The 22,922-nt window shown below is 34.9% G+C and overlaps 1 protein-coding gene across 1 annotated transcript; it reads left to right on the forward strand.

The window, feature by feature from the left end:
• The first annotated feature begins 21,026 nt into the window (after window positions 1–21,026).
• On the forward strand, window positions 21,027–22,150 carry LOC149166074 (uncharacterized). The gene has a single exon (XM_089431280.1). The coding sequence runs from the start codon at window positions 21,133–21,135 to the stop codon at window positions 21,826–21,828; it is 696 nt and encodes a 231-aa protein (XP_089287406.1). The 5' UTR covers window positions 21,027–21,132; the 3' UTR covers window positions 21,829–22,150.
• The last annotated feature ends 772 nt before the right edge of the window (window positions 22,151–22,922 follow it).

Here is a 22,922-nt window from a genome sequence, read left to right on the forward strand (position 1 = left end):
TTTTAGGTTTACCTACTCCTGATGCTCCTTTCTGTGATATATTTCTTTCTTTGATCATCATTTCAGGGTCAGGTACTGGGTTAGCTGGTGACTTCTGAGGATTTCTCCGAGTATGCCTCTCAAACTGAGCCATAACTATGATTTGTAGTCACCAAGAATTTGAGCCTCCAGTAGAGTCACTAGATATATGATTAGAACCAAAAATGTGTCCATACTTTGTCTACCATCAAAGCTGGATGTATGTCATCTCCTAGGGAAACTGAGCTTCAATCTCCTCTCCCCAGCAGTGGTGCCAATTATGCTATCACTCTAGGAAACTCTCTTAGGTTGTAGCTTGGAGATGCCTAGTAACATATAATCTTCAATCTTGTTCTACGAACTCTTGGAATGGATGATGGTTTGGTTCAAGCCAGATAACCACTTCAACTCTGTTTCACTCTAGACATGCATGAACACCCTCAACCTACAAGGCTTTAGACCACTAATGCTCAGTAGTTTGCAAATTATGTGAATGAATGAAGAATACTAACCACATCAGCAGATGCATACATAACATATGAAGGCCAGCTGCAACCAATGAATGAAGCTTGCAACTATAATTTATCTAAGCAGAGATAAGATGACAGTTATCTAGTGTTAGATACAGAAGAAACACAAATGACCTATTCAATGCCCAATCCAATTCACCAATGCAGGGATAAGATGACAGTTATCTAGAATTTGACATAGGAGGAAGCATGAATAAACCTATCTAGGTGCAAGTTTAGAACAGAGGGGGAATGGACATTGAACATATAAAAGAAAAAGAAGCTTGTATTACTGAAAATGAAGATGAGACGCTGCAAGGAACAGAGTATCTACAGTCTCCAGAAGTTGAAACAACCTGGATTACATCTTTCTTTTAGCTATTTATAGCTCTTTACAATGCTCCCCAGACCATTAAGGTTGGATCTGTCTTAATCTATCCCATCTTGTCTTTAACTACCTGATTTCATACAAGGACACAATTCTCCTTCCATCATGAAATCGGTAATTAATTCTAGTACAGAGCTACCCTATTAGGTGGCTAGCTTGATTATGCCAGTAGAGCTCCATGACTGTTTAATTCTATTTTTTGGATCGTGTTGTGTCCTTCTTCCTTTGGCCATGCTTTCTGTTAATTTGGTTGAGCGGTCTGACTGTTACAATATTATCAGAGTTGACCACCTTCTTCCTTGGGTAACTAATAGGGAGTCGAATATGGGGTACATGGGCAGAGGGACATGCCAAATCGGACGAATGAAGAAATGATAGAGTGGAGGAGGACAAGCGTGATCGATCATGAACAAAGGATGTTGGATCAAGGGGAATTCATAACAGAGATTAGGCTCAGGGGGCCTGAGGTCGTGGCAAGAGCGGAAGAAGTCCATCCCATTAGATCTCAGGTGAGCATATCAGATGGCTATCGGGTAGAGGAGATGCGAGGATGATAATTCCCAAGGGTGGTTTTGTTTGGGCAGTTATGGTTTCTATCAGAAGGGCCTCGGGTGGTAAGTGGTATATGACGGAGTCTACCTGATTCCACTTAGTGGATGACACGTAGCAGTGGAGGAGATAAATAAACCACCTTTATCAGGTAGGTATTCCGCTCGCTTGTTGCTCACGCGATATGGGTAACAGCCACTAGATTTGGTGGGGGTGATCTAACGGTGGGGGACGATCGGGCATGTTTTTTTGATCGGGTGAAATGTAGGCCATTTGATCGGCAGGGGAATATCAGTGGTGGAGGGACACAGAGGTACGCAATGTCCTTGGGAAATGTGCAGAGGGCGCATAAGATGGAAAGGTAAGGTTTTGCGGGGGTTTTGGTTTTATTGCTTAAGGTTAAGCTGAAAGAGGGTTTCGTTGGGATGTGAAGGTTGGGCTAGAAAAATAGCATAATGAAATGCAAGTGGAAGAGTGAGGAAATTGGGATAATGGCCCGTGTGGGGACCTCTTTTGGATAGCAAAGTAGACCGTGTCCTTCCTTTAGCCTTCAATGTCAACGTTGCACCTCAGGGCTAACAGGTTACATTGGTTAAATGATTGAAGTGAGATATTTTATAGGCTATTTATAGATTCAAAAGCATGATATATCCTTATAACATATTTTTAAAGTAATATTCATCATTGAGCTACTTGGATTCATCTACTAGTTCACAAATTTATAATTTTGGGAAATCCCTTGTAGCAAAATAGTAGTAATTTTCTGCTATTTTTTGGAACATGCTAAGGAGATTCATTTGAGTTTATTAAAATTGTATTATGTCATAAAAACAATAATTTTAATAAAGAAAACTAACCCCTATTATATTCACTTGGTTAGGTTAGGAATTTTGTAGGTTAACTAGCTCACTAGTTCTTGAATTTCCCGTTTCTAGAGTAGTAACTTTCTGCTATTTTTAGCACATGTTAACAAGTGTAGTTCTGAGTGATTCCACTTGGAATGGAGTCCTAAGACATGCTACTTAGTAAATAAAAATTCCCATCCCATTTTCATTTTATTTACTTGGGCATTTGACAATTTATCTCTCTCATGTAGCAAAACAGGGTCTCCCATAGCACCTCCTGTAATGCTCATGTAACACATGTAAAATTCACCATTTTTTCTCCAAAATCTTGGTTTTTATCTCGTAGGCTTGAATCCTGACCTCTAGTCTCTGAATCTATGATTGAGTAAGACCAAAATGCCTCTTAAGCCTAACCTCTTCTCCATTGAAATTCACCTTTGCAATTTGGATTAGTGGACAAATTGATGACTTGAAGAGCATAATGATGATTTTAATGATTACTTTATGAAGCACCATGTGAAATTTATTAACAAAACATATATTTAATTTAGTGATTGAAGAAGGATTTCACAGACTAGGTATTATTTTGACGTACCATTTACACTCTGCAAATAGGTTAATGTCTATATTTCTACAAACAGGATTAACATTTACATTCACACAAAGTAAAATAGACTTTCCGTTTTGAAAAAGTAACTAGGATTTCCTTTCTACAAAAGTAGTTAGGTTTCCTTTCTACAAATAGAGTAACATTTCAATTTCTGGAATTATTTTAGGCTTTGATTTCATGGCATTCACTTCATTGCATTAGATCAACGAAAGGAGGAAGCATTGTGTGTTGCACATATAGTGTCGACACCTCCTAAGTTTGTACGAACCCAAGGTTGATAATTTAAGTTGGTAGCCTTAAGAGTTGTATAGTTCTTGCTGAAATACAGAGGCTTATCACTTTTTGGCATCGTTGTCGGGGAGGTGTCAAAGTATTCATTGTTTTCTTCCATTGTTGATTAATTTATTTTAATCTCTACAAGAAGAAAAAAAATTATTAGGCATATTTAATTTCAAAGAAAAAAAATTTGCATTGCATTATCATTCTTATTCAAAATAAATAAATAAATAAAATACTTCCCCAACACCAACACCCCCCCCCCCACTCCATTTGATCATATGGTATAGTAAGAATAAAATCACCATCCACTTTTGCAGGTAGAAGACGAAGAGGTGGCAGATAAGGTATAAGAAATGGATGGATATAATGACAATGAAGAATATCCCCATGGATTTCTATTGACGATACTAATATTAGTGTCCATATGAATAACATCCCTCCATCTTTCCTTCCCAAATTCCATGGCATGAGGTCAAAGTATCCAAAAACCTTTCTCTTCAAATTTAAAATCCTTTGTAGATCTTATGGTTACATACTAAGAAACTCAAAAATTGAGATTGTTTCCAATAACATTGAAGGATGGAGCTCTTAAATAGTTCATGAGTTTAGGGACTAATCCAATAAGATCATGGAATGATAAATAAAAGACATTTCTAGAAAAATATAAAAATAATGATTTTAAAGAAGAAATTTTTAGAATGACTAAAAAATAAGACGAGAGCCTTACGACACTAATAGAGAGTATGTATAATGTTAAGAGGGAACAATTTCATCATTTATGATTTAACACACTAAAATACCCTCTTACTTATAACAATTAGGAATGAATGGATTGATCTCCTTGATCTCATGAGAAGAGGTGATGTATACCAATTATCATTTGATGAAATTTGTGAAGCATGCAAGCGCATATCAAAAGGAAGGGCAAGAGTAAGTAAATCAACATCAAGGTTGGTAAGTCAAGATGAACTTGGAAATTTTCTTGATAACTTTAAAACAAAAATTCTTGGCAGTCTAAGTGAACAAGTAGAAATGTTAAGAATGGAAAATGAGCATAAAGAGGATGTTGATGTTTATGTTATCCATGTAGAATCACATGCTACTAAATATTTCCTATAATTACCAAGGTTGAAGGAAGTTTACCAAGAGGACAATGGAGCAAGTCAATTACCAAAGTACCTCTGTTATGTAGTTCAAATAACACCATGGAAGCGTAGTCAACCTGGTATTATGCAAGAACCTAATTCACAATTTCAAGGTTATTCACATCCATCTCAAAGTAATTGGAACACATTCATTCCTTGCAAACCTTGGTCATCTCAACCCCAAAACCAATATTGAAAACAAGGTTGGAAAAGAAATTATGGGAGCAATCCAAAATATCCTCAATATTTTCCTCGATATTGTCCATACCCAACTGCATCTTATCCCTACCATACACCTCCACAAAAACCACAACCTCAACCACATCCATATGAAATATCTACTCCCACTCAACTACTTGTACCATCATATCCAAACCCACACAAGGAAGTAGCTCCACCAACTTACAATGTTGAGGTACAATACTTCCAAAAAAATCCTTCTAATCTAAATAGTATTCATCCAAAATCAAGAAGGGTGTTGCAAAAAAGAGATTCTCTTGATGCCATTCAAGAAAAAAATCTAGAAGAAGAAGATTCAAATGAGGAGATAAAATAATGATGGGCTGCACTAGATGGAGAAAAGACATCATAATCATAGATTGAGGGAGTTCCATCATCAAATTCTCTATGTGTTCAAAAGACTAATCAACAAAACGAAGAATAATTGAATGGAATGGTAGAATATTACATAGAAATAGATCCAATTGTTCAAGTGGAACAGGGGTATCACAACTATATTGAAATAAGGTTCCAGAAAATCATTAAGTTGCAACGACACACTCTTCTTCAAAAATTCATGATCTCATCTCAGTCAAAGCAGTTGGGCTCTCCTATTCAAGTACATGTCAAAGAATATATTTCGAGCCAACACATTATTTTATATGTCATATTGATGTGTACATGGTTCCATTGGAAGTATTCCTATACTTGAAATATATTTTGTTTTTTCGAGTAGAGTAGGATAGAAAAATAAAGATAAAAATGGAAAAAAGAAAAATAATAGGAAAATAATAATATCTCAAGTGAAAACCTCTATTCAGGCACTTGATATTGAATCAATTATTGAAAACCTCCATGATGTGGTGAATGGGTTGGAAAAACAGAAAAAATAAGAGAGAAAATAAAATATCGCAGGTGAAAACCTCCTTTGAGGCACCTAGGTAAACCTACTAGTCGAAAACCTCATTGAGGTAGCTAGTAGGCCTAAGAAAAAAGGAAAAAAAAAAAAATGAAAAGAAAAAAAAAATTGTTTCTCCATGTATCTCTCTCTCATGAATGCAGGTTCTCTGTAACCTTTGCAAGCAACAAGAACAAGCTAGCACCAAAAGGAACAACTGATCAAAAACCTAGTCAAAGAAATTCAAACATGGGATTTCTCCTCCTTTTCCTAGATGCTCCAATAGGCCCAAGGCCATGTGAATCCATCACCCTCATCCATTTCTAACATCCACCCATCATTTCCAAGGCTTTCCCATTCATTTCCATCGTTTATTAAAACGATACAAGAAGGTTATGTTTTGTTACAGGAGGCCAAAATGCAAGGAATTTTTTTTTTACCATATCTCAAGAACCATGCATCCATTGGCCTAGATGTTTCATGGGGAGAGGCATATGGATGATGGTAACATTCTCAAGAAATTTCAGAAAATTCCAGTGCACACTTTGCGAGAAATTGGCCTCCATCACCTACATCCATTTTTTATTTTTCTCATGATTTGTGCATCCGCTGGTTAAGAGTTTGTTATGGGGAGATACATAAAGATGATGGAAACATGCTCATAAAATTTCACATCAATAAAATCTATCATTTGAGAGATATGGATAAAACAATTTGGCTACAAAAGCATTCCAGAATTGCTACAAAAGTGACCATAATTTCTACATGAACGTGAATGGCATGGAAAAAGTGTTCAGCTATTATGTTTCTCATCTAGGAACAAGATAACGGGTCCACCATAGCCTCATCATTCATTTTTCACACCATTTGAACCCATTTTCTTCCCTTCTTCCATACCCTCCACCACAAAAAAGGCCTCTAATCCTTGTCAATGGATTGCTCATGAATTATCAGTATGTTTTAAGGTATCACCTGAAGGAAATAATGATCATAGGAGGGTCTATGTGACTACTACAGGAAGACATATAGCCCATAACAGTCTACACATCCCCTATCAGACAACAATTAGAGCATCAGATTTAGAATTCAGTCATGATGAACACTTGAGGATTGTAATTTGTATCCTTTAGTAGCCACAAGACCTCAAATTATCTTTTATAGGATTTTTGATCACCTAGCAAGAAACAACACTTGATTCTAGAATCACCTACCAAAAAGATAAAGGACCTGCATCATTAAGTTTCAACCAGCAGAGAACATAAAATGTTTGTATTCTTCTCAAAGAATAGAAGAAGGTAGGGGAGACAAAGAAATGATCTCTTAGAAGACACTCAAAAACAGCCTCACCCATGTCAATATCGTCTAGGCAACCATCAAAGGATCTTTACTAGCATCTTCAGAACCACCAAAGGAAGGTTCAACAGTCATATCAGTAGCCTTAGTATTACCTACAAACACACATCAAGGGTATTAATTTGGTATGAAATCCCCTAAACCTTTCCTATGAACTTATTTTACCTCAGAAATCATTACAAGTGTATGGAAGATTTTTTTTTTTAGCCAAAATTAGTGGTAGAGGAACCTTAACCTTATCTAACAGTTAGCTTCACTTTTCCACCAAGACACATGTGCATGTGGGGGAGAAACATGAAAAAAGTGAAGAGGACTTGAGAAAGTTGGTTGTAATCATTTAGTCACAGTAGAGGACGAGGAGAGTGAAGGGGTAAGTGAAAGCGAAATGAGTTAACCAAAAAACAAGTTGAGATTATTTTGCATGCAATTAAAAAAGAGAATAAATTGATAAAAACTAATAAAAAACAAAAATAAAAAATAAATGGTGGGACCACCACCTCTTCACATGCAAATATTAGCTTCTACGGGAAGGGGAAAATTTTCTACAGGAAGAACAAAAATGATACAGGAGGAACATAACTGCTACAAGAAGAACATAGTTGCTATAGGAAGGAACAATTTTCTACAAGAAGCTATTAGAGTGCTATAGGAAGGAAAATTTTATGTAGAAAAACCATTAGAGCCTTTGAGAGAAAGGAAATATTACACTAAAATGGCAAGGATGAAAGAAAATATGCTACAACTAAAAAAAAAATTACTACAAGATGAACAAAAAGTATTACAGGAAGGGAAAATAGTAACTCGGGAGGAGGGACAAGGTCCACAAGGACTCCAAGAGCCCACTCCATAGCCTGGTATTGGATCCTATTAAACATTTATTACAAAAAGAGGCAGAACTCACTCGTGGATGCAAATTGAAAAATCAAAGGAGCTAGAGGATGTGGGCCTCGTGGAGGAAAACGTGAAAGAAACGAGAAAGGAATTGAATGATTTAAGGATAATGAGTATGTCACGAAAGAGAAACTATAGTTATAAAACAACATGAAAAGGAGGTGCAACTTTCCCATGGAAGCCATCTGATGCAGGTATCCATCCAAATCACATTCCAATGAGATAAGGAAGATAATTTCATTGAGAACAACTCATGAAGAAGATGGATATGTTTCTTAGAGGATGAGAAATAATTTTAGTAGGGGGGTATGATGGGCCTCCAAATTAGACACAAATTAAGGCCCATCTAAACTTTCCTAGGCACATAAATGTTATATTAAATCTCTCCTTCTACAATTAATTCTTATTTTTAGCTTTAATATGTTCTTAGGAAGGTTTAAATATAATTGCACATTATGTGCCTAATATTATTTATTTTTGTAGAATATTAACACTAGATATGATTAACATTTACATTCATGCAAAGTAGAATAGCCTTTCCTTTTTGCAAATGTCACTGTATAGTGTTGACAGCTCTTAAGTTTGTACAAATCTCGGGTTGATAATTTAAATTGGTAGCCTTGGGAGTTGCAACATTTTTTTATAATACCGAGGCTCATCACTTTTTTGCATCATTGTTTAGGAGGTGTCAAAGTATGCATTGTTTGCTTCCATGGTTGATTCAAATCTTTTACTTTGTGCAAGAACAAAAAAAATCATTAGGTATAAGAACCACATCACCATCCACTTTTGCAGGTAGAAGAAGAAGAGGTGGCATAGAAGGTAGAAGAAATGGATGGAGATAATGAAAATGAAGAAGATCCTCTTGGATTTCTCATTCAAGATATTGATATCAATGTTCATATTAAGATAATACCTCCATATTTCCTTCCCAACTTCCATGGTATGAGGACAAAGGATCTAGAAACCTTTCTCTTTGAATTTGAAATTCTCTGTAGCTCTTATGATTACTTACTAAACAATAAAAATTGAGATTGTTTTCAACAACATTGAAGGATAGAGATCTCAAACGGTTAATGAGTTTACGGACTAATTCAATAACATCATGGAATGATATGCAAAATATATTTCTAGAAAAATACAAAGATCATGATCTTAAAGAAGAAATTTTTATAATGACTCAAAAAGAAGACGATGGACTTGAGGCTCTAATAGAGAGTATGTATAATGTTAAGAGGGAAAAATTGCATCGTTTAGGATTTGAAGCACTAAAAAATATCTTACTTAGAACAATTAGGGATGAGTGGATTGATCTCCTTGATCTCATGAGTAGAGGTGATGTATACCAATTATCATTTGAATAATTTTGTGAAACATGCAAGTGCATATCAAGAAGAAGAGCAAGAGTAAGTAAATCAACATCAATATCGGTAAGTCAAGATGAACTTGGAAATTCACTTGATAAATTTAAAACAAAAATTATTGGAAATCTAAGTGAACAAGTAGAAATGCTAAGAATGAAAAATGGGAAGAAAGAGGATATTTATATTTTTGTTAACCATGAAAAATCACATGCTACTATATATTTCCCATCATTACCAAGGTTGAAGGAATTTTCCCAAGAGTACACTGAAGAAAGTCAATTACCAAATCAGCTATGTTATGTAGCTCAAAGAAGGCTATGACATCCTATTCAACCTGATATGATGCAAGAACATAATTCACAATTTCAAGGTTATGCACATCCATATCAAAGTAATTGGAACACACTCTTTCCTTGGAAACCTTGATCATATCAACCCCAAAACCAATCTTAGTAGCAAGGTTGGAAAGGAACTTATGGGAGTAATTAAAATATCCTCAATATCCTCCATAACCAACTCCATGTTATCCCTACCATCCACACCAACAAAAACCATAGCCTCAACCACACCCAGCTCAAAGATCCACTCCCACTCAACTACTTGTACCACAATTTACAAAACCACACAAGGAAGTGGCTTAGTCTACTCACAATGTTTAGGTTAGGTACAATACTTGCAAACAACTGCTCTTGATCTAAATAGTAATCATCCCAACTCAGTAAGGGTATTGGAAAAAAGATATTCTCTTGATGCCATTAAAGAACAACATCCAGAAGAAGAAGATTCAAATGAGGAGACAAAAGAATCATGGATTGCACTAGATGGAGAGAGGACATCAAAATCAAAGATTGAGGAAGTTCCATCATCATATCATTTTTGTTCAAAGAATAATAAGAAAAAAGAATAATACTTTAATGTCATGGTAGAGGAGGACACAGAAAGACATCAAAATGTGAAAATGGACTAGGGGCATCACAACTATATTTAAATATGGTTGCAGACAATCATTAAATTGCAACAATATACTATTATTCAATAATTCCTGATCTAATCTTAGTCAAGGCAGTTGGTCTCCCATATTAAGGTCCATGTCAAAGCATATATTTCTATCCTACACATGATTTTATCTATCATCCTGATGTGCACATGGTTCCATTGGAAGTATTCCTATACGTGAAATAGATTTTGTTTTCCAAGTAGGGTAGGATAGAAAAAAGAAATAAAAAAATGGAAAAAATAAAAGTAAGAGGAAAATAATAAGATCTCAGGTGAAAACCTCTTTTGAGGTACGTGATATTAACTCGCTAATTGAAAAATTCCATGAGGTGGTCATTAGGTTTGAAGAAAGAGAAAAATAGAGGAAAAAAATCCTAGTTGAAAACTACCACTGAGGCGCCTAGGGAGACCTACTGGTTGAAAACCTCATTGAGACAACTAGTAGGCCTAAGAAAGGAGGGAAAAAAATGAAAACATGAAAAGAAAACAAAAATATTTTCTCTATGTGTCTCTCTCTGATGAATGCAAGTGCTCTCTAATATTTGCAAGCAACAGGGAAAAGCTAGCACCAAAAGAAAAAGTTGATCAAAAGCCTAGTCAAAGAAAATCAAACATACCAAGGCCATCTCAATACATCACCCTCATCCATTTCTAACATCAACCCATCATTTCCATGTATTTCCCATTCATTTCCCTTGATGTCCTAAATTCTATAGGAAGGTTCGATTTTGCTACAAGAGTTTAAAATACACATGGAAGAATTTTTTTTAACACATCTTAAAAATCATGCATTAATTGGCCGAGCTATTTCATGGGGATATGCATATGGATGATTGTAAAATTATCAAGGAATTTCAACAAATTCCAGTGCACACTTTTCGAGAAGCTAGGGTCCATCACCTACATACTTTTTTATATTTTTCTCGAGATTCACACATATGTTGGCAAAGATGTTTTATGGGGAGATACATTAGGATGATGGAAACATGCTCACCAAGTTCTAGGTCATTCCAATCGACCTTTTGGGAGATATGGATAAAATAAGTCGGATATAGAAGCATTCCAGAATTTCTATACGAGTAATCAGAATTGCTATAAGAGTGTGATTAGCATGGAAAAAGGGTTCACATCTTATGTTTTTCATCTAGGAACAAGTAAAGGGGTGTGCCATAGCCTCATCATTCATTTTCCACACCATTTGACCTCTTCTCCACTCTCATTTTCATCTATGTCCATGAAAATAACCCATTTTCACTCTTCGATTCCTTCCACCAAAAAAAAGGCCTTTGATCCTTGTCAGCAGATTACTCATGAATTATCAGTACTTTTAAAGGTATCACCTTAAGGAAATAATGATCCTAGGAGGTTCTATGTGACTACTATAGAAAGGCACACAATGTTATAACAGTCTGCATATCCCACATCAAACCACATTTAAAGTATAAAATTTTGAATTCAGTCACCAAGAGCACTTGAGGATTGCAGTTTTGATCCTTCAGCAACCACAAGACCTCATATTAGTTGTTACAGTATTATTGATTACCTAACAAGCAACAACACTTGATTCCAAAAGTACCAGCACAAATGACAAAGGACCTGCATCATCAAGTTCCATCCAACACAGAACTTAAAATATTTATATTCTTCTGAAGGAGTTGTAGAAGGAAAGGGAGGAAAGAAATGACCTCTCATAACAAACTAAAAAAAAATCTCACCCATGTCCAAATCATCCATGCTAGCCTCAGAGAATCATTACTAGCAACTTCATAACCACCAAAGTCAGCTTCAATAGTCATATTAGCAACCTCAATATTCCCTGCAAAAACACATCAAGGGTAAGGTTCAGGTATGTAATCCCATAAACCTTTCCTACAAACTTATTTTTGTTTGAAAAACATTGCAAGTGTATGAAGGAAAAGATTTTGTATAGCCAAAATTAGAGAAACCTCAGCCTTATCTAGCACTTAGCTTCACTTTTCCACCAAGACAACTGCACATGTGGGAGAGGAACAAGACAAAAGTGAAGAGGACTTGAGAAAGTGGGTTGTAATCATTTAGTCATGATGGAGGACTCAACTAACAAAAACAAACTTTGAGCTTATTTTGCATGCAATGAAAAAAGAGAAATTAAAAAAAAAAAAAAAATTAAAAATCAAACGTGGACTCACCACCTCTAGGCATGCAAATATTAGTTGCTATAGGAAGGGACAAATCTACTACAGGAACAACATAACTGCTACAGGAGGATCATAAATTCTACAAGAAGAACAAAGCTGCTACAAGAAGGAACAATTTGCTATAGGAAGCTATCAGAGTGCTACAAGAAGACCAATTTTGGGTAGAACAACTACTAGAGCCTTGGAGAGAAAGGAGGCATTCAAAAGAAATGGCAAGGGTGCAAAACAATATTCGATAGTTGAAAAAATAATTGCTATAGGATGAAGAAAAAGTGTTTCAAGAAGGAACAATAGCAACTCAAGATGAGGGAGAAGGTCCACAATGACTCCAAGAGCCCACTCCACACCTATTACAAATTTATTACAAAAAGAGGCATAAATCACTAGTGGATGCAAATTGCAAAATCCATGGAGGTAGAGGATGTGGGCCTCATGGAAGAAAAAGTGAAAGAAATGAGCAAGGAATTGAATGATTTAAGACTAAGGGGGTATGTAATGAAAGAGTAACTAAAGTTAGAAAACAACATGAAACGGAGGTGCAAATTGCCCATGGAAGCCATCCAATTCAGGAAGCCATCCATATCATATTCCAATGAGCTACGGAAGATAATTTCCTGAAGAACAATAGGGGAAAAACATGGATAGGTTTCTCAGAGGATGAACAACAATTTCAGTAGGGGTGTATGATGGTCCTCTAAATTAGACACAAATTAAGGCCCATCTAACCTTCCCTAGGCACATGAAGTCTATATTAAATCTCTCCTTATACAATTAATAATTCTCTTAGCTTTCATATGTTCTTCGGAAGGTTTAAATGTAATTGCATATTATGTGCCTAATATTATTTATTTTTGCATAATATTGAGAGAATATGGAGTAAATTGTGAATGAGATAATATAGGGATTTTCTCCCTACTAAAATATGGACCAATACTGGATAATAGATGAACTGAATATCATGAAATTATTGAAAAACATTGGAGCTCCACTGATTGAGAAAATCTAGGAATGTGTTCCCTCTCATTTAAAGAAGATTCCTAGCATTGGGAACTAGATCTACTCTTTGAGGTATTTTCCAGGGGAAATCCACCTTCTTTCAAGGAGAATGCTTCCTCATCTATTTTTATAAGTACCAATTCTAATTTGGCTCTAGATGCATGTATTTCTTAGTCTTCTTGTGGAGAAAACTTGTTGTCTAGCAGCTTCACTTTCATTTCTAGCAGGCATGTAATTGGATTGATTCAAATAATGAAGTTTGGTATTATTTTTAGCTTCTAAATCTTGGTTTCGTCCATATTACTATGACTTCCCTCAGGCTTGGCCATCCGAGGAACCTCAGATCCTTCTTGTACAATTTTTTTATTTGCTTTGAATGCCTTTTTCACTTTCATCTCTTATTTCTACATTTACTATTCATGTTTCTCTTGTTGTAGTCTACATTGGTTAAATGATTGAGTGAGATTTTCTGTAGTTTATTTATAGATTCCCAAGCATGATTCGTCATTACAAAAGCTTTTAAAATTCATATTAATCATTGAGCTACTTGAATTTGTCTATTATATCACAAACCTAGAATTTTATAAAAGCCCTTGTAACAAAATAGTAGTAATTTCCTTCTACTTCTTAGAACATGCTTAGGAGATTCATTTGAATTGATTGCACATGTATTGAGTCATAAAAACATTCAATTTGATTAAAACAATTACCCAATATCATTTTCACTTGATTAAGTTAGGCATTGGGTAGGTTAACTAACTCAAGAGTTCTTGAATTTCTAGTTTTAGCCCAAGTTAACATGGGTATTTTGTAGTGATTGCACTTGGAATGGAGTCCTAATAAATCCTATGTAATAAATAAAAAAATTCCCATCACATTTTCATTTTATTTACTTTGGCATTCAACGAGTTCTCTCTCTCTTGTAGCAAAACACGACCTCATGTAGCACTTCTTGTAACACTCCTGTAGCATGTGTAAACTTGATTAGTTTTGCTCCAAAAGATTATTTTTTGTTTCTTAGGCTTGAATCATAGCCCCTAAGCTCTTAATATGTGATTTAGTAAGACCAAAATACCTCTTAAGCCTTTCCTCTTCTCCATTGCAATTCACCTCTATAGTTTGGATTAGTGGACAAATTCATGGCTTGAATAACATAATGATGATTTTCATGATTACTTTATGAAGCACCTTGTGAACTCTATTGACAAAATCTATCTTAAATGCAGTGTTTGAAGAATGATTTTATAGACTAGGATTACATTTAATGTATCATTTATACTCTAAAAATAGGTTAATGTTTATATTTCAACAAATAGGATTAACATTTACTTTCATGCAAAGTGGAATAGATTTTCCTTTTTGCAAAAGTAACTAGGATTTCCTCTCTGCAAAAGTAATTAGGGTTCCTTTTTGAAAATAGAGTAACGTTTCCATTCATGCAATTAGTTTAGGATTATATTTGATGGCATTCAGTTCATTGCATTAGATCTATGAAATAAGGACACATTGCATGTTACACATATAGTTTTCACACCTCTTAAGTTTGTACGAACCTCGGGTTGATAATTTAAGTTGGTAGCCCTGGGAGTTTCAGTTTTCGTGTTGTAATACTAAGGCTCATTGCTTATCCTTAGAATAACCTTATTGTCATCAAGTACCATGGTTAGGAGAGGAAACGTCTCAGGCCTTGGGCATTAAATGTGGCTTCTCAAGATTGATCATCATGAAAAACACTTGTAAATCATGACATAGGTACTCTTTAGGGGGGATTTCATAGTAGAGTTGGATACAAATTCCATTGTGAGGTTTTCCATATTGCGAATGGTTTGTACTCCATTAATCATGTTCAAGGAAGGAAAAAGAGTACCTTGGGATGTTATTGATTCTTCTCAAGACCAAAATACCTGAAAACAAATACTAAAACCAACAATTAAGCCTTTTGTAGGGGTTATTTATAGGCTTCCAAGTGGGATAAAAAAACCATGAGTAAGTTTTTTGCACTATAAATTGGTCTTAAGGACTAAAAATATCAAAGCAGGAAATAAGCTCTTTAAGCCTTAAATTAAGCTAATTATGCCAAAACACCCATGAATAACACTTAGAGACTATGAAATAAGCCCTTACTAGGGTTATTTTTCATTGGACTTGGATTTAAGAAACATCAATAGGTTTTGTGCATCATAGATGGGTCTTAAGTCCTTAACCATGGTAACAACACTTTGAATCCTTTGATTATGGTTATGGAAGGGAAAAATAACCTTAGACCCTAAACATAGCTTCTTATGCTCAAATAGCATGAAGATCCACCAAACCACTACGTAAAACCCCTTTAGGATATTTTTATCGCACTTAAGGAATATGGGAATAAAGAATATAGGTCACAAGATCTAGATATTGTTCATACAGATTAAAAAACATACGTGGAGTAGAACAAGTCCCTTAGACCCCAAAAAATCTTCCTGAAATGAGGCACCATGAAAAACAACATGGAACCATACCTCTCTAGGTAATTCTTTTGCATTTGAGTTGGATATGGATCGATTAAAAGGTTTTATAAACCATGGATGGTTCACAAGGCCTTTACAAGCATCAAATAACAATAAAAAATGTTTTAGCATACTTTAAAATATTCTCAAGTTGAAGTACCTTAAGCAAGTACTCAAACTAATATAAAATAACTTTGTCAAGGATCATTGGCCTTTGATTTGGATATAATCACCATGAGAAAGTTTTCTACATTGTACATGGGTGTCAAGGAATAAACATGGTCAAGAGGGAACAAAAACCTTATGCCCTAAATGAACCTGCTTAAGATCAAGCACCATGAAAAATATATAGAAACCCTGACACAATCCCTCTCTAGAGATTATTTACAATCTAAGTTGAATATGGTTGCCACTATAATGTTGTATGCATCATGGACGAATATTAAGTCCTTATACATAGTCGGAGGAAGGGAACAAGAGGATTTAGTATTAAATATTACTTAATAGGCTTAAGCACCATAAAGGTGTGATCGAGCCACCACATATGACCTTTGTATGATATTAGTCACCCCAAAGTAGGATATAGGAACCATGACTAGGTTAGCTACGAAACAATAATGGGTCTCGTAGTGTGATGAGGGTCGGGGGAGGACATCAACGAGTCTCATGATCTAAAGGAAGCCTCCTAGGCTCAATCAAAATTAAAAACCCCTATGACCCATAAGATATGCCTTATTCTAGGGATATTTTCACTATGAGTACTTTAGTAAGGTGCATTATGATGTTTTCAACAAGACTAATAGGTCTTTGGGTATTGACAATAGATAAGGAAGAATATTGGGGATGCTATCTTTTAAGAACACTTCTTTGGCTCAAGTTCCATGAAAGGTTCATTAGAGCACCATATAAGACCTTCATGTGGTATTTGGGATCGATGTGGTATATCGTCTTCATTAATTATTTTTGGAGGGAAACGATGGGTATAGGGTTCTAGACCTTCATCAAAAAGGAAAAGAAATTATTTGCATATGAAAATGAATATTTTAGGCCTATATCACAATTAATAAGGTCTCCAACCATGACACATGCCCTCTCTTTGGATTCTTTGAACATTGAGTGATATTTCAAGCACTATTACATGGTCTTATTCAAATGAAATGGGTTAGGAGTCTTGACTATGGCCAAGATAGTGAAAACAATTCTTCTTCCATAAAAATAACATTTCAATGATATATATTTTTTGAAACATGATATTAGGTTCATCGTTATTAGTTTATGTAAAAGTAACATGCATGCACACTTTAATAATGTGCACCTGCTTTTATAATATAATTTTATAACAAAAACATGCATCTATTTTTATAATGTATGCACATTCTTGAGAGTTAAAAAAAATAGGTAGGGTTATTTCTTTTCCTCCCTGTTGCTTTGGTTTTAGCTTTGGAGTGACAAACCTTATCTCCATTTTATATAATATTTTTCAATATGGTCCACATTCATTGTTGATGAAACTACACACATTTATAGATCTTTGTACACAAATATATTAAAGAAAAAAATATTGTTTTGTAATTTTTTTTAATATTTATCATAATTCTAAAATACATATTTCTTTGGTTTCTACCATAACATTTTATTGCCTCAACAAGAAAAATAATATACGATGCATAATCGAAATGAAGAGCTAAATACTAGAAAATAAAATTGATTGAGTATGTTAGGAACTCAAACCCAATGCTATTGCCTGAATTCACAATTTTAGGGCTTCATTGACTATATCTGTGTGCACGTGCATACAAAAATAATGGCACAAAGGACCAACTATCGTCTACAATTTTACAAAATTTTCATTAGGAAATTTTATCATTTAGATATTATACCATGGTAGTAAAGTGAACATATACATTATATTTTAAAAAGAAAGTACCATAGCACCCTTTGAGGAATATAAAGTTTTTAAAGTAATACAAATTATCCTTAAATAAAAGTGATATATTATGGAAGCTAATTTGATTTCTTGTGTTTCATCATCTACATCATATTCTGATAATTTTTGCACGTATCTCTAATCTCATAGTTGAGACATTATTGTTTTTCAATATATTCACTCCAACTAATGTGTCATTAAAGGGGAGCATTAGATTGCACTAACTCGAGTACAAACTTCCTTCCTTACAACCATATTCATTTTTAGTTGAGTTAAGAGTATCTATAATTTGAATTGAAGCACAACCATTACCAACTCGAGAAATGAGGTTGGTTATATCACAAGATATATAGAGGGTTCTCTTCTTGATATCATAAGTGGCTCTCATTTGGGTGTAGTTTGAATTTGCTATCACAGAATCCATATCAATGTGCCAATCATGTCTATCTCAAGTTGTTGTGAGGAGTGTTATTCTCCCCACCCATGTTCAATTTGGACAAGTGGCATGTTGAGATATTAATGAATATATTTTTGCAATTTGTGAAACTGATTGCACATCAAATATTGGTCTAAGATAGAAATACTATCTTAACCACACAATCAATATGTTGAGTGAATATCTAAACCACACAATTAAATAAGATCTAAGTTCTCTCTTAGATGTAACAAACTTATAAATAAAACTAATCACTATATCACAAGAAAAGTAGGAGTTAATTTCTCCAACACCCTCCCTCAACGAACACTTTTCTTGATATCTGTCAAGTTAGGTCTTCATCAAATTCCTTTAATAATTTTGTAGTATTCTAGGACACTAACTCCATCAACCTGTCTCATAACCCTCATAAAGGTGTAGTCAACAATGGATTCTGAAGTTCCACTCTTGAACTCTCGAATCACGGATCTCCTGAAGTCAATTACTGAACAACGTCCCAAGTTGTCGCATAACCTTATGAGAATACCACTCCACGTCTTCAAAAAGTTAGGGATTCTTCCCTTGATCCACAACTGCCAAACTATTTTGACAACCATTCATGTTGAGTTTTTACCTACAGTTTGTCCCTTCTATAAATCACTTCAAACCTTTAAATCAATTTTCTCACAAACATATACATCTCATACAAAATCTTAAAACTGATTCAATATAATATAATAGTGAAAATTTGAAACCACCAATATGAGCACCTCATCAATGTCACTAACCTTAAGGAGTAAACTTAGCCATGAGTTAATGATGTGATGTGAAAGTGATTGTATTTACAATAACTCTTCCAATTACACTCAACAGATCCAACACTACACAAGTCAAGTCATTCAATAGCTCTAATTCAACATAACCAGTTAGGCTCACACTTGCTTCTTTCACAATTACCAGTCCCACGGTCCCTTGGCTTCTTTAACAATTCTCAGTTCCATGATCCTTCAGACAACACCATGCTTACCACATCAACATACCAACATATTGTTTCATGCATTATTCACATAAAAAAAATTGACCACCCAAAAAGTGCTCCATTGCGCTGGGATATTTTATAAGCCACCTGTAATGGCAACATTTCTGACAATTGCTTACGTTCCAGTTATCAACACTAGACTTTTCACTAACTCGAGCAGCCTATGCAAACTACACATATGAAATCAAGTCTATCATACTCAAACGGTAAAGCAGGACTCACCGCCACAACCTATTAGTTACTACATGCTCAAGGACTAATCTCATCGTCCTGCACAGAGATCCCAAAAGGGGTTTGATACAAATTTGTGAAACTAATTTCACATTAAAAAACGTGTTTGCATTATGATAAACATACATATAAATACATCAAATATTGGTCAAAGATAAAAATACTATCTTAAACACAGAATGAGTATCTTGAGGGAATATCTCAACGACACACTTAAATAGGATCTAAGATCTCTCTTAGATGTAACAAACTTTTAAGCAAAGAAAATTACTCTACCGCAAGAAAAGTAGGACTTAATTACTCCAACATATCTCAAGGTTTTGGGAAGAGGAGTGTTAGCCTCCCCACCCATGTTCAATTTGGACAAGTGGCATGTTGAGTTATTGATGACTATATTATTGTAATATTCTTGAGCCTTGTGTTGAGAAAACTTCAATCTTTATCGAAATCTAGTTTACCTTATATACCATCTTAGAAATGAGGGAAAATGTGAGGAAGATTCCCCTAGGATTGTATTTCATGAAAAAAGAATCCATCCTATTTTACATATGGTCAATCACATATGTGAAAGCTAATGCCTAATAAAATTAGGAAAATATGTTTTCAATTTATTCGGTTTAATCCAAAAAGAGGATTCTAATAATAAAATGATAGAGGATGTCCAAACCAAAATATGTGGGAGTTGGGACCTAAAGGCATTCATTTGTTCTCTATAGATAAGATAATTTTTTCTTACATAAAATATATGTAAATACCATGTGTTCCAAACTTACATATTTTCTATACCCATAATTGAATGAGTTGGATCACTAAGGAAAGCACACTAAAGAGAACAATATCAAAACATGAAATTGCCAAATTCGACTTAATGGAGCCATAGCTTTGACCATAAGCAAGTTAAAGAGAAATTAGGAAGGGGCATAAATTCTTCATTGTTATTTCTAATTTCAAAATAAAGAAACCCATCTTTTTCACAAGTTGTTGAAACAATCAAAGGAGGACCTTATCATTTCGAAAAGTAATGAAAAGATGTGCGAAAAATACACTCTTAGATTGTGTGGTATATGTACATGTGTACACAAAACCATAATTTCATTTTATCGGATATTATTTTATTTCGGTACCATTCAAGGATGATGTTGATGGGTGGAATGTTCAAAGAGATATATAATACAGCTTTCCATATATGGTTATAATTTGTGATTGTCCAAAACTTCACTGATATATGACTTTGTTCCACGACATGATCATTACAGTAAAGCAATAAAGTCCACAAAGGCAGCCCGCTGCCCCACAATCCACAAATTGGACATATTACTTCTTTCGGCAAATCCACATTACTTCGTTCGCACATCTTACTTCGTTTGGGGGGACAGGATACTTTAGCGATATCTGGTGTCCCACAATCCACAAATTGCACATATTACCTCATTTGGCAATCCACAAATTGCACATGTTACTTCATTTGGGGGCGACAGGCTACTTCAACGATATCTGGTGTCATCTCATTCACAAAATTCGGTGTTTGGTGGGACAGGATACTTTAGCGATATCTGGTGTCCCACAATCCACAAATTGCACATATTACCTCATTTGGCAATCCACAAATTGCACATGTTACTTCATTTGGGGGCGACAGGCTACTTCAACGATATCTGGTGTCCTCTCATTCACAAAATTCGGTGGTCCTCATTCCCACTGCTGCAGCCAAAAGCAGCACAAATAGGCAAGGCAGTGAATGGATCCTCCTGTATAAAATCTCCCATATTCTTCCCCACAGGCAAAGAGGTGAGGTCAATGGCTGCAGCGTATCAAGAAGGGCAAACGGAGGCAGCAAGTCCAGATTTACCCACCGAACAAATTTGCAGCGGTACAGTTGATGTTGTTGATATAGAGAATCCAGATGATAGAAATGATAAAGTAGAGCAATCAGAATCGAATGAAAGGTGGGTAGAGAACGGGAGAAAGTTTAAGGGAAGAGGAGAAACACGGCATCCGGTGTACAGCGGGGTGAGGAAACGTAAATGGGGAAAGTGGGTATCAGAAATAAGAGAACCCAAGAAGAAATCTCGCATCTGGCTCGGCTCCTTCTCCACCCCAGAAATGGCGGCTCGTGCACACGACGTTGCCGCTCTGTGTTTGAAAGGCCCCCTGGCTCTTCTCAATTTCCCGGAAACTGTCCATCATCTTCCTCGCCCCATATCTAATGCAGCAAGAGATATACGGGAAGCTGCAGCGGCTGCAGCCTTTGTTAATCCGCCCATTACTTCTCCTCCTTCTCAAACTTCTCTTCAGTCTGTGGATCTACAGGAGAAGGAAGAGGTTATTGAGATAGAGATTAAGCAGAACGAGGATTTTTCCAAAGTCGACTTGACAGCATTTCTTACAAACACACCTTATCATATGTTTGACGGCCAATACTTCGATTCAGATGAATTCGACGAAGATGATAGCCGAGCAGGTGAATTAGTTCTCTGGCAATTTTCTCAGTGAGCAATATATTAATTGTCTGTCAACGTGGGAGATTGTATTGGGCTTCTAAACTCATACGTTTCCGCATTAGCCCAGTTTAGGTACTCTTTGTTACTGTAATTTGTTTGTAAGAATCACTTCACTTATGAGCCATTAATGAAGTGTTCCTTAATCAGGCCACCCAAATGGTTGGGAAGTGTCATGACAATTTGGTAGTGTCATGTTATCTTTCCCTGTGTAAAACTTCCAGCACCGTTGGGTTGTTTTGTATTTAGTGGTTTATTCGATGGAGTTCCAATCAATAGTATGTTATCTTTCAATGTGTAAAACTTCCAGCACTGTTGGGTTTTTAATGGTTTACTTGATAGAGTTCCACGGTGTTGGTTTTAATGGTTTATTCCATCGAGTTCTAACCTTGAAATTCTTGTAGTTTTTTGTTTTTTTAATTTAAAATTTAAAAATTAAATTTGTCATATATATTATTATAAATTCAAGTCCTTGGTTGGTTGTATAAGTGGCAAAAAGCATAAAACAGAAAAAAAAAAATTAATGATTTAAAAAATATTATGGAAAATGGTATGAATAGTTGAAGTATAGTATTACAAATTTATTATTAAATATGAATATTATTTTTTTTAAATATTACAATGTTTTTAGTAATATCGGAAGTTCAATAATGGAGGGCAACAAAAAATGATAACTAAAAAAGTTTAAATGATAATTTAATTTTTTTTAATGTAAACTAATATGAATAGTAAATTATAGTATTAAGAATTTATTATTAGATATGAACATTTATTCTAAAATTATTATAATGTCTTTAGTAATATTGGCGAGTCTTTGGGGTTTATAGTAGTTAGAAAACTATATCGAAAGCTTAAGTATTTAATAAGAGTGTTTCTGGGTTTAAGTGTTATGAAAATTTCATTGAAGCATTAAATAAGACAATTTCATGTAATAGGGTTCTAAACTTTTAAGAAAGATATGATTTTCATATTTTTTTAGGCATCAACTATGTATTTAGGGCTCTAAAGTATGGTTAAAAAGAAAACAAGGATCTTCCAAAAGAAAATGAAGCTTTTAAACCTTAAGCACTTTGAATAAGGTGGTTAGAA

Source organism: Pinus tabuliformis, chromosome 5_1, assembly GCF_031772625.1.
Source record: "Pinus tabuliformis cultivar Carrire ecotype Pingquan chromosome 5_1, CPIR1, whole genome shotgun sequence".
Taxonomy (NCBI): Eukaryota; Viridiplantae; Streptophyta; class Pinopsida; order Pinales; family Pinaceae; genus Pinus; species Pinus tabuliformis.

Coding starts and splice junctions, on each gene's coding strand:
- LOC149166074 (XM_089431280.1), top strand. CDS start 21,133: ATGGCTGCAGCGTATCAAGAAGGGCAAACGGAGGCAGCAAGTCCAGAT.